General features: G+C 36.9%; 1 protein-coding gene across 1 annotated transcript; it reads left to right on the top strand.

Moving 5' to 3' along the window:
- The first annotated feature begins 2,045 nt into the window (after positions 1-2,045).
- Positions 2,046-9,222, top strand: gpa33a (glycoprotein A33 (transmembrane), paralog a). Its single transcript, XM_053476627.1, has 7 exons — positions 2,046-2,163; positions 4,701-4,867; positions 5,003-5,234; positions 7,186-7,350; positions 7,475-7,591; positions 7,694-7,820; positions 8,120-9,222. Exons 1-7 carry the CDS (start codon positions 2,133-2,135, stop codon positions 8,667-8,669), a joined length of 1,389 nt encoding a protein of 462 aa, XP_053332602.1. The 5' UTR covers positions 2,046-2,132; the 3' UTR covers positions 8,670-9,222.
- Positions 9,223-13,400: the final 4,178 nt, after the last annotated feature.

The raw sequence follows: 13,400 nt of genomic DNA, 5'->3' as shown, positions 1-13,400 counted from the left end.
TGATTCCAAAACAGTTTTTAAGACATATCTGTAATTTTCCTCTCACCATTTTGTTCATATGTGATACTCCCACTAATGCAAATATCAATGAGTCTGACAAGAAATAGATTTTTGGTAATGACTACTGGTAACTAAGTTAAAGGGAATACATATTTCTAAAATTCACTATAAGGAATTCTTAACTTGTCAGATAAACCTGGTAACCCCTACATGTATAAAATGTCTGTGGGTGTTACTCCACCATGAACAGCTCAGCTAAAGAATGAAAATTTTGTTATAAGCTGAAGAATCATCAAAGCAGTGGACAGAATTCTTAAATTAGAAAAAGAAAAAAAAATCTCTGCAGTTCTATGAGAGAGCTGGGTTAAAACCTGTTGGGACCTGTTAAAACATTCTGTAGATGACATATTATTCAAACTATGGCCACTAGGACACTTAAAAAGAAAACATGCTGGAGGATTTTCCAGTCATGACTGCAGTCGTATTCCCAATCTTGGCTCTAGAGATTTTAAACTGCATTTTTGGGCATTCTTTATAGACCTTTGGCACATAACATCACATGTCTGTCTGAAACAGTCCTGCCCACTTCTGAACAGAGAAACTGCCAAAACCCACATTCAAAACCAGACACAGAAGCACTTTCAGCAAGAAAACACATCTGATAACACTGTCATTTTAAACAAAACTTTGTCTCCTTAGTAATTGCTTCCAAGTCATTCGAAATTGCACTTTCGAATACTTAAAACTAAAAAACTTTATATAATAAAGTTTTACTAAAACTTCTGCAAATAAATATACTTATACCCTTTCTTATCTATTTTACCATTTGTTTCTATTGCAGATAAGTCACACAGTCCTTACCAATTATGGAAGTCCCCAACATACGAACGAGTTCTGTTCTGAGAGCTCGTTCGTAAGTCCAATTTGCTTGTAAGTCCAACAAAAATTGTTTAGGTACTAGGGTACTAACACAATTGCCTATAAACAGTATAAAATTAAAATGTTCTATGATTCTGTCCTTGTACTTTAGAATTGTGCCGTGGCTGAATGATTCATGTTAAAAGAACGAGCAGTGTCTGCCATCTTCTCACCTCACTCCATTCTCGCAATTATTTTCACTTTTGTGTCCATTATTATTGCTTCAGCTTAATCGCCGCTGCTTTTATGCTTCAGGGCACCCAGGGATACAGACACTTGACAATGTCTGTTGTTACATGTGATCTAACCTGCGCAACTGAACATACACGAAAGTCCATATATAGGGGACTAACTGTATTTGGTTATTTAATTAAACAAACACCAGCGCTTATATTAACTATGCTTATTCCACTTATACCTTCTTCTTGCTGGGACATATAGTAGTTTACCTGGTTTGATTTATTCTTGATTCTTTATCTAAGTTTAACAGCTCTTTCATCAAAACTTCATTCATAATTAACACCACTACTACTATATCACCACTATACCACAAACAGAATATGTTTCTCAACCCATGGACGCCATTTCCATGAATGACTCACTAAATTCTTGAAGACAGTAGAATAAAAAAAAAAAAGCATAAGGAAATATCTACTTGCAGCTAACTGATAGGTGCTAGGCTAAAATGAAAATAAGTGCGTCCTTATTTGGTTGGGTTACAATGAAAGAAATATTTAACTGCAGCACTGCATAGTTTAGAGGAAATCACCCTCAAGCACAAAGCTATGTGTGTGTGTGTGTGTGTGAGTTTATGTGGGCGCTCACTCAGTCTCTCATTCTAACCAAACCAGTTTTGCACCTCTCTGCTTGTTTATCAGATCGAAAATACACTTCCTGTTTTTGCCCACAACTTCAGTTCATACACTTAAAAGCTTTTAAAGCTTTAAAAAAACATTTAAAATAAATAGAAATACTTTAATATCAGGAATCTTAAAAAAAAAAAAGTGTGTTTATGTATTTCCCTCTTTGAGGAAACCTTTAAACACTAGCCTTTAAACACCTGACAAGCTGAACATGATTGAGACTGGAGGAGTGGGCGGGGCTTCGGCGCCTCCCTCTATGGCTTCAGGGTGGAAACAGTCGCGCGCGCGCACCTGAAGCGACTTCTACCTTCGCTTATTTTCCCAAGAAGCTTGTTTTATATTAAAGCAGACATGATTTTACCTTTTTATTTTCTTTTTGTGGGTAAGTAACATTTCTAACATCTCTTTAACTCCAACGTTATCGATATCCCAGAAGCTTTAGAGTGTTAATTAGTTTTATTAGACAAGGTGTTGCTATTAGGTCAGGACATGAGTAAGCTGTTTGTACGTTATTTTTTAAGACATGAGTAGTAATTCTATTCTGGAATATTCTATTCTAGATAGAAATCAAATAATTTCTTAACCTCCAAAAACACTTATCAAATGTTATATATTGTAAATACATTGTTTTTCTACAAATATGGTGTGTAAGAATTATATTTAAAATAAATATAATAATGAAATTAATATTAGAATTATTAGAGGATTATATATTATTAGAGAATTGTGTAATCATTTGAAGAATAACCTGTAGGCCTGTGCATTTAACCTGGGAAAACATTTAACAACCTTGCTTTGCCAGGTTAAATGAACAGGTCTACAGTTGATTTTATTTTATTTTTTCTTATTGTTTTAAAACATGGCCTACCTTACCATGGTTATAAACCTGAAAATGTATTCTAAGGGAAAAAAAAGTTAAACATTTTTTTAAAAGCCTTCCCAGCATGCAGTCTCATTTAAACTGCTCTACCTGAATGGCGGAGGGCTCGAGCCAACGCCTAGTGTTCAACAGCTTCATTTGTCCATGGCTGTTTCCTTTTGTTCTGCTGCTGTTCTCCATGTAGTCCTCTGTAAAGAATAAAAGACATTTCCCAGTGAAAGGTAACTTTCTGGTTTAACCTCGGTTAAGCGGTGGACTTTGGTCGGTGTTTAATTGTAACTAATAATAAAAAAAAAGCCCAAACATGGAGCGTATAACCTTATCGTATTAAACAGTACACTGGTGAACCAGTGAAGCCTCCAGTAGAACCTTTTTTTTTTTTTTTTTTTTTTAAATGGTAAGAGGCAGACTAGGCCCGGTGTTCCCAAGCACTACTACTGTTTTGCCAATTAAACAAAATATCACATTAAATAGCACTCTAAAATCTATATTTAAAAAAAACTTATACAATCTATAGAAAAATAATGTCTATAAATATAATTTTCAATCTACACAAGCTCCAAATAAATAATTATACATTTAATTAGTCCCAAAAGCAGCAACTTTTTTTTTTTGGAACAATAAAAATGTTGTCAAACAACAAAATGTAAATAATTGGGAGGAACCAAAGTATAAAGTTACAAAGTATCCAAACATGTTTCTGCCTGCACTGAGGAGACATTCCCATGTTCACTATACCGCTAAAAACTAATGTTCCATTGCTACTATGAATCAAAGAAACAATATAATCTTTTAAGTTGTTAACCTTATACTTATGTTGTATAAATACTATATATAAATTAATAAAGCCACTTTTAACACTAAAGATTAAAACCGTGTTTTAAAAACTCATTCCATATTCATCTGAAACAGTGCTTGTGCAATCTACAGTGCATGTTTTAGTGGTCAATGTAGGAAGTAGTGGTTTCTGAAACATTGATGCGTCAGTATTTTTTTGTTTTGGAACCAGCAAAAGAAAAACTTGAGTTTGGTTGTTTAAATTTGGTATATTAATACATCAAGCACAAATAAATGATGAATGAGGGTATTTTAAATGTGTTTGGAAATAGGCGAATTAATGTAGACTTTGAGGATATTCTTTGTTTTAGCACAGCCTGCTCCTTTTTAAGGGGAAGAGTGCGTGGGTTTTGGATTGTCCGTGGATTAATATCTGTACTTCATGCTTTTGACCACCAGATGCCACTAGTGGGCATGGTGTTAAGCGTCCTTTAACTAACTTTTTTTTTTTTTAACATGGGACATCTTGATTTGTTGCTTAAGATGACTGTTTTGCCATCAGTAGAATAAATAATTTGATCCAAGTATGTGCACAAATTTTGCTAATAAGCGTACTATTATGGCAGTTATTGCAAAGGGAAGTATTCTGCTTTACACCAGTGCAGAAAAGACTGGTGATCATACCCAATAATATATGATATAATGCTTTCTGATTATTACAAATGCAAAATTCATAAAATTTCAAATGTAATGCATAAATTTATAAAACAATTACATAATTTAATTTCAGGAAACTAATCATTTAATTGATATTAGACAATCAGTTTGATTGTCTAATCTTGGCAACGAAATTCAGTCAAGCTGTTGCTACTGTAAATTACTTCTGATGGATAGTTTTTCTTGCTTTCTAATATTTCATAATATAAAGTCTTGCAAAATAAGAATTTGTCTCACCAGAGCTTTCATGCATTAAATTTTTTTTCCTTCTAAAACTAAAATCATAGTTCTGGAACTAAATTAAGTTTCTGAGTCGTGTGTGTGTTAATTGCTTTTACTCATCCAGTTTCCCCTTGGGGGGGGGGGGTTAATTGATGACCAACCAACGTTACATCAAAAATGAATCAGTTAAGAGCTTTAATGGTTTCACTTTTATCTTCCAGGTTGAACGTGGTTACCTATTAGACAGTCTGCTCCCTTAGCTATGTTTAAACTGGTATGAGTTGATGGTGGTGATAATAGAAATGCCTTGTCCTCCCCCACAGTGATCCACCTGACTTCATCCTTGAATGTGGACATCCCACAACCAACTTATGAGTTTGCTCGGGGTGACACCGGTGTTATACCATGCAACTTTCAACCTCAGAATCCAAACAGCCAGTCGATCATCATCACCTGGAGTGCACATCCAGATAATCCTGCTGATAGCAATGTAATAAATGCACTTCAATTTCCTTTTTTTTTTAAATTGCTTTAGCATTTTTTTATACATTCTTTTTCTGCCTTTCTTTTTAAATAATCTACTTATCGTAAGTGAGTTGTTAACTTAAATTCTTTCGTCTCCTAGATTGATATTGAAACATGTTACTACAATGCTGCTGGAGGTGGATCTGTTCAAGAGGACGTTAGTGACGAATATACTGGCCGAGCTTCAGTTCAGGCCAACATTCCTCAAGGACAAGCGCCCTTGACCCTCAAGTCTCTAACATCTCAGGATAGTAGAGTGTATCAGTGTGATGTTAAAATTCCTGGTGATAAAAAAGGGAAGCTCTCGGATACCACAACAGTAGTGGTTTTGGGTAAGTACAGAAGCAAGTAATTATTGGTACTGCTTAATATGATAGATGGATAGTATTTCATTGAACCCAAAGGAAAATTGCAAAACCTGTGTGTAGCAAAATTCTTTATTATTTCTCTATATTTCATTCAAAAAACATTCAGGCCTCTATGTTTTACTTGATGGGGCTGGGACACTTCAGCAGCTTAGGTGTAAATTGATCCGTCAGTCTTGCTGGATGCTGGATTTAAAGTTGGCCTTGAGTCCAAAATTGTGTAAACTTGGAAGCGCACAGAGGGAAAAGGAAATGAATGATGAGAGTGAAACCTATGGGCCAAACTGAGGAACTGGTCTTAATTATTTACATTTTGGCTTGCTTTCTCTTTTAATCCATATTGTTTAATTAATTCCATGAATATAATTTCTCTTTTCTACTAAATTTTCTTGATGCTCGTAGTCCACGACCTAACAAAAGAACACAATGTGTTTAATAGACTTCAGTAAGTCATTCTGAAACAGACAGGATACACTATTTAGCCATAATATTAACACGTTACCAATGATTATCAATTGTGGTCACAGGATTATGGGCGCCCAAGTCTTACTCATGCCTGTGTACCAAAGGCCACCCTGTCTGGTCTGATCCCACAGAAAAGCCCAGTGCAATGTAACAATTTGGTGAAGAAAAAAAGTGTCAGTACTGTCATCAGAAGTAGGTGCAATTCTAAGCCTGCATGGGACCCCAACCCAGCCTCAAAAATACTCGCCTCCCAATCCAACCAAGGACCCATGGGAAATGTGCTGGTCAAATAAGTAAACCTTAAAACCCACAGCACCCAAAGGATACATCAATGCCCTGGTGCCAGCCACCACAACACCTTACAGCGGGCTTGGTGAGTTATTCCTCGAGGTGCCAGACTCGTCCTGGTGGCACAATGTGAGCATACACAATACTAGGCCTAATACTTTATGCTGTAATGTTACAGCTGATCTATGTATACAGTAAGGACAAGTGCATTATCCAGGCAAATGATTTGAACAAGTAGAGATTTCTGAAATAAATGCTCATATAATTGATTTACATGTACAGTTAATTTTGTGGATGTTTACTGTGCTTGGAAATATGAAGGACTGACTCACCAAATGAAATGGAGCTGAAGGTCATGGTTGTGTGCAGCAAGTGGGCATGCTGCCATTCTCAACTGATCACTTGTTTTGGTGTCCGTTGAATTACAGTGTGGGTGTGGGCTATATTGATTGACTCTCGAAAGGTATAAAGAAAAGGAAGTGATGGCTAACACACAATTATATTATTTTTTTATAAGTAGATTTGTATGCTGTTAAGTATTTGTCACATGTACATTATAGCAGAGTGAAATTTGTTTCAATTGCTCCTGTAATCTAGAGCACACGGGGTTAAAGGGCCTTTCTCAAGGGCCCAACAGTGGCAGCCTGGTGGAACTGTAGCTGGAATGGTTTGACCTTCTGACCCATAACCAAGATCCTTTACTTGCTGAGCTGCCACTGCCAATATCGAATAAATAACTTCTGAGTGAAAGAAGTTTGCAAAAGAGTTTAATCATTTCACTTGGCTTGTTTTAACATTAATCTGAATTTTACTGAAAATATTCTGAATAGAAATAATGGGAATAATTTGATATGCTAGTTGAATTTCACAACATTTAAGATATTTTCACTTGTTTGTTTTTTGTTGAGCCGTGATTTGGAAACAGACAACAAGAAATAGCTAGTTACAGTTAAAATGTACAATTTATTCATTTTTTTTTTAATGTTATAAATTGGTCCTTCATGGATTTTCTGGACTGTAAAAAGTTGCCGGTGTTACAAAAAATAGAAAAACACTTTGTTGCATCATTACAAAGGCGAGGATACAAATAAAAAAATAAAATAAAATAAGTAAATCTCTTAAATTACAGAGCAGTAGTTTTTACAGATCTTCTCCTGTTAAACAGTGGCACCTTCCAAACCCATCTGCGCCGTTCAGGGCACAGCAGAGTACTACCAGAACATCAACCTGACCTGTCGCTCAGACGAAGGCACGCCAGCACCGACATACAAATGGCAAAGCTTCGATGTCAGTAATAATTCCCGACCGAATCCTCCCAAATCCACAGACGGTATGTGTTTGTTTTTAAAGCTTTGTCTCTTGCATACAGTGGGTAGTGTCAGTTATATATCTGGAAACTTTGTCTTCTGCCTTTCTTTATTGTTTCCATAACACTTTCTCATATCTCTTTTCAGTGAATGGAGTTTTGTCACTTTATAATATTTCCCAGGACACCAGTGGTTATTATGTTTGCACGTCTGCTAATAAAATCCGTAGTGCGACCTGTAATCTGACTTTGTCTGTCATGCCACGTAAGGATCTTTTCTATTTTTAATCATGCTAAAATGTTGATCCTTTTCCAATTTAAATTTTTGTATTTCTTTTTCATTAATTTGTGCTGCTCTATCCTTCAGCCTCCATGAAAATTGGATCCACAGCAGGAATAATTGGAGGCTGTGCGGCTGTTCTCCTTCTCCTGATTGTCGTGATCTGCTGCTGTTATTGCCGGAAAAAGAAAAAGTCTGAGGAGTACGAAGAGGGGTATGCCATTACTTAATGCTGAAAATATTAAGTGCTCTAATGGTGTGTCAAGCAACATAACATTGGACAGATTTTTGGCTGGGAGAAAATGTTTAGTGTTAATTTTTTATCCAGTAGCGATAAGTAATGTGCATGTTGGATATTTAAAAATGACCTGCTGGGTTTTGTCTTGCTTTGACTGCGGGTATAATTTACATTGTTTGTATGTTGGTTAGGATCCTCAGCAGGCAATTTTTCCTCTTTAAAGAGAAAAATCAACACCTGCTTATTAAACTCGTTTATTTATTTTTTTCAAACAGACCTGAGGAGGGTGGGTACACAGATAAAGGGCAGCACGAGCTTGATGAACTCAAAGAAAAACGTGTTGAGAGCCAACCTCGTGATGAAGTCCGGCGAGAGGAGCCGCAGGGCCGAGCAGATAACCGTCAGTATGAATCAGATAACTATGATGAGCGCCGAAGCGAACGCTATGACGACAGGCGTAGTGATCGTTATGATGACCGGAGGTCTGACCGCTACGACGATCGTCGGAGTGACTACGATGATAGACGAAATGATCGCTACGACGACCGCCGGAGTGACTACGATGATAGACGAAATGATCGCTACGACGACCGCCGGAGTGACTACGACGATAGACGAAATGATCGCTACGACGACCGCCGGAGTGACCGCTACGATGACCGCCGGAGTGACTATGATGATCGGCGGAGTGATCGCTATGACGACCGCTATGATGACCGCCGAGACCGTTATGACCATCCTGATGATCGCTATGACGACCGCAGTAGAACTCCTGTTCCTGCACTTAAGCCACCTGTTCCTGCTCTTAAGCCACCTAGAAGCTAGACAGTCTGCAGGAAAATTTTTTAATATGATTTTAAAATTTTGGATTTATTAATTTACAGTTTTGTTTTTTGTTTTTCTTTTTTGTAAGGACACATAAACGGAGTTCTGACGTTGTTCAGTTAATATTCAAGCCTTTAATTGTCTGGTAATAATATTAAATGATAAATGAGCTTTGTGTATTTTACATAGGACTTTTGGGTTATGGCTAAATATTGTGGAATCTGCAAAAGATTTTACTATGTTACTGTGGGACTAAATACCAGATTGTATGATGATAATGCACTGTTACAGAAAAGCTTCATTGGGTGGTCCAAACCAAGGTTTAAAGCCTTCCTCTGTGTTCTAACTGCACACTTACGATAGCTTTCCTGGAATACCATTGTTTTTGGGACCCCCCAAAAAATGCTTGATATTATTATTATATACTGCATTTCCCTCAGATACAAAAAAAAACAAATGCTTTTTGTATTTCTTTTAATTGTTTTAATGCTATAATATTGTAATGCAACATTATTCCTTCTTTTTTTTTAAATAAAGGTGTATTCATTAGAAATGATGTAGTGATGTGTGAGCCTAAAATAAATCCAGCCGAACAGAAAAATGGCATGGTCCTTGATGGATTAAATTTGTGCATTTAATTATTAATTATGCTTATTACCTCTGCATGGACGTATTCCTGACATAGGAAGATGGTGGAAGAAATAAACCCTAGGTCTATACCAGTATAAACCACTTTAGAAAAATGCTTTTTTTTTTTTATAAAACAAAAAAAAAAAAAAAAATTATCTCCTACATTTTTAGGAATTATCCTATTTAAAAAACATGCAACAAATATACTGGAGCACCAAATGACCAGTTTTTGGCCAGATCTAGTGTTGTGAAGGTAATGTAATGGACATTTATTTTATGAAACTTAAATATGAGACGCACAAGTGGTGGATAATTAAACAATTCAAATTCATGAGATACTAAAAAGAGACGGGGGTGCAGTAGGAGGATGTCTCAATTATGTTAGACTTCTGGTCAGCTCTAATGAATGCTAATTGTTTGGTACTGCTCACCTTCTCTGTGCCTCATGCATGCTTTAAAAGCATTTTAAATGCAAAGGACAGGTAATTACAGGATACAAAAGTCACTGATTTTATGACAAATTAAGCTGTTTCAAAAAAATAATCGGTAGGCATGAAAGCTAAAATTTCCACAAGCACAGCCATAATGGAAATGGATGGCGTCTTTGCTAATGTACAGAACCATTTCTATTATAAGATGTTATGAAAAGATTATGAGCAGGATCGTAGATAATGTGTGTACAGGTTTTTCTAAGTAAAGAAATTTAAATAAATGTCTTTATTTCCCAATGCTGAAACTTTCTTTTTCATGTGATGTTAAAGATGTTGAGCTGGAAGTTTTGCTAAAAACTGGTTAATGAAACATTACCTGCTATTTTTTTATATGGAGGGTGGGGATGCATTAAAGTCAAACTGTGGCTTTTGCTTGTGCAGACTAACAGAACATTTATTAGAGTAATGTATGAAATCCCCTGTTGCAATAATACAAGCGTACGAGAGATGTTGCAATAAATCCCAGCCAATTTTCTGCATTGTGCAAGTAGTGCGGTGGGAGGATGAGGTCATGCATTGTCCTGCAAAAACTGAAGTTATCCATTAGGTCATCTGTTGACTTTTAAGGACCAGGTGTTCCAGGGGGCTCTGAGTCACTTCGGCCAGGATGAATGACGACCTTTAATTTTACACCTATCTTTTTTTTTATGCCTAAGAGACACTGTACTGTCATTGAAGTCACCTGTAAACGGATATTGATGTCTTTTTAAGTGTAGCTCTAATGAATGCGAGCTCGTCTGAACATTTTTATATGCCATCATTTATTCATACTGTATAACATCAACGTAGTGGAACAGATTGAAGCGGAAAATGAAATCTGTCATGTTCAATAAATACATTTCCATGTTCTCCCCTTTAATTGTTTAAACCCCGGAACCTGCAAATTACTAAAGAGTAGCCTTTGGTAAAGCAGTGCATATGTAAAAGCTATTTAGTTAACCCTTGTGTAGTCTTTACATTGTGCACACTTTGAAAATGACTTGTCTATGGTAAACGTCAAATATAAAGCAGCTTCATTGACATTTAAATTCCAAATATATTTTGCATGAAGAAACACCCTGTAATGAACATGTAGAACATGGCATGGGCAACTGTATATATTGTTGGCCATGGGGTCATACATTGCATCAAAGAAAAAGTCATAAGGAGCTTTTTTCTTCTGTTGAACATAGTGACGGGTCAGTTTTGACCTTAAAGACAAGACACAGTTATCAACAATAAAAGGTAAGTACAATGCACAAAGCACACACACAGACCTGGGGTGCTAACCACTAAGTGGCCTGTTTTGGGAATACATGACATAATTTAGTTTATTCTGCTCTTCGATTGAGTTTTCTTTAATAAAAATTAAATAAAATATTAAATAAAACAGGCTTAGGGGAGAACCATGACTGCATCATGCAAGTTGTTTTACAAACCTCAATTGCTTTCTTTGTTAATCATGTTATCCTGATCAAGGTAGTGATAGATCCATTCCCATTCCCAACAAAAGTAGGTGCAAGAGAAATCACCCCTAATGGGATACCACTCCTTTACGTTACCCACCATTCATCATAGTCAGCATGTTTTTGGACAGTGGAAAGCAGATAAGCCAGAGGAAACCCACATGAACCTTTTCTGGTTTCCTCTTACCATTGATGAGCATGCTGGTATGTGGTTTGGCTGTGCTAAATTGCCTCTTATGAAGAGGTGAAATAAACCTGCCACTCCATCTAGCATTCATTTTTTCAATCTGCACCCGTTGGCATTTCATGAGGACGTCAGCGGTTCAGTCAGTGTTCTAGGTCATCCCCCAAGGTGTTCAATAGGGTTGAGGTCAAGGATCTGTACAGGATGCTCCAGTTCTTTCATTCCAAACGCAGCACAATATATCCTCATTGAGCTTAATTTGTGCACAGGGCTTTGTTATGCTTAGAGTGGAAAATGTATTGCTCCAGTGTACAAAGACAAGCCCCATACAACATTTTACATTTTACCCTCAGCAAAAAAAGAATGTTGGACATACATTAGAAATGTGCTTTAGAATAATCGGAGTCATGATATTCTCACTCGCTCATCTTCTATATCGCTTCATCCTGTACTCAGGGTCACGGGGACCTGGAGCCTATCCCAGGAGACTTAGGGCACGAGGCAGGGTACACCCTGGACAGGGTACCAATCTATCGCAGGGCACACACACATACACACACTCACACACTCATTCACACACTACAGGCAATTTGGGAACATCAACCAACCTAACCTACATGTCTTTGGACTGTGGGAGGAAACCGGAGTACCCGGAGGAAACCCACCGAGCATGGGGAGAACATGCAAACTCCATGCACACAGAGACGGGAATCGAGTCTGGCTGGGAATCGAACCCGGATCCTGGAGGTGCAAGGCGACAGCGCTAACCACACTGTTCCAAAATAAACTTAAATAAACTTAATAATGTATGTCAATGATAACTTACAGTATATTGTGTTATAGTTTGTTAGCTTAAATCCTTTTTCTATTTATTCCTGTATTATACTGTATGTTCATGCTACTTTATCTTTCTTTTATATTAGAGACTCACAGAGTTTCTGCAAAAATTTTTTTTTATACAGTCATACTGTTGGTATGTGTTCAAATGGCAAATACAGTACATTGAATGTTAAATCTTGAATCAATGCTTCTGCTTTAATACCACTACTTAAGCAATTTTTGATATTTCAAATGTTTCAGCCGGGGCGTTACCGTACATTTATGCAGGAAATTGGGTAATAACTTCCTGAGGGACATTATAGTGTGATGCTTATTTTCTAGCATCTCCAGCTTTTTGGATGTCTAACCATTCTCACAAAATACTGTACAGGTTGTGTGGTGCAGGCTGCGGCTACTGTATGGCACAGGTGCTTGGGCCCATTCATCATTGCTTTGCAATTATATTTCTACTTTATTTCTGTTTTTTATCAGTGACTCAGAGTTGCTGTACAAAAAAATTCTAATGCACTCATACGGTTGGTATGTGTACAAATGGCAAATAAAAAATTTAATCTTAAAACTTGAATCAATGCTTCTTGCTGTAAGACTACTACTTAAGCCATTTTTGAAATCCCAAACAGTTCAGCCGTGGCGATGCCTTAATCTTATGCTGAAAAGTGACTTCCTGAGTGACATCATAGTGTAATCCAGGGCTTTTGGGATGTCTCAACATGCTCAAAAAGCGAACAGGTTGTGTGGGGGACGCCCAGGCGGCGGTGGAACAGGGTGCTTGGGCCCGATCATCACTGCTTTGCAATTATATTCATTTATTTATTTATTTTTAATCATCTGGGGATGTCATGTTAAAAAATAAAGCACACAGGTTGTGTGGTTGCCCGGTAGCTGATGGCGCAGGGTGCTTGGACCTGTTCAACGGTGCTTTGCAACTATATTTTTACTTTATCTTTCTTTTTTTTTCTTTTTTACTATCTCAGAGATTATGTACAAAAACATACAGTAATACACTCGTCTTGTTGGTATGTATACAAATGGCAAATAAAATCCCTTGGAATCAGTGCTTCCAGCTTGAAGACTACTACTTAAGCAACTTGCTGCAAAAAAACAAAACAAAAAAAACACCACACTCATGCTGTGCTTCCTT

The sequence above is a fragment of the Clarias gariepinus genome, chromosome 18 (genome assembly GCF_024256425.1).
Source record: "Clarias gariepinus isolate MV-2021 ecotype Netherlands chromosome 18, CGAR_prim_01v2, whole genome shotgun sequence".
NCBI lineage: Eukaryota > Metazoa > Chordata > Actinopteri > Siluriformes > Clariidae > Clarias > Clarias gariepinus.
The sequence above is the reverse complement of the archived record's forward strand: the minus strand, read 5'-3'. Positions and strand labels throughout refer to the sequence as shown.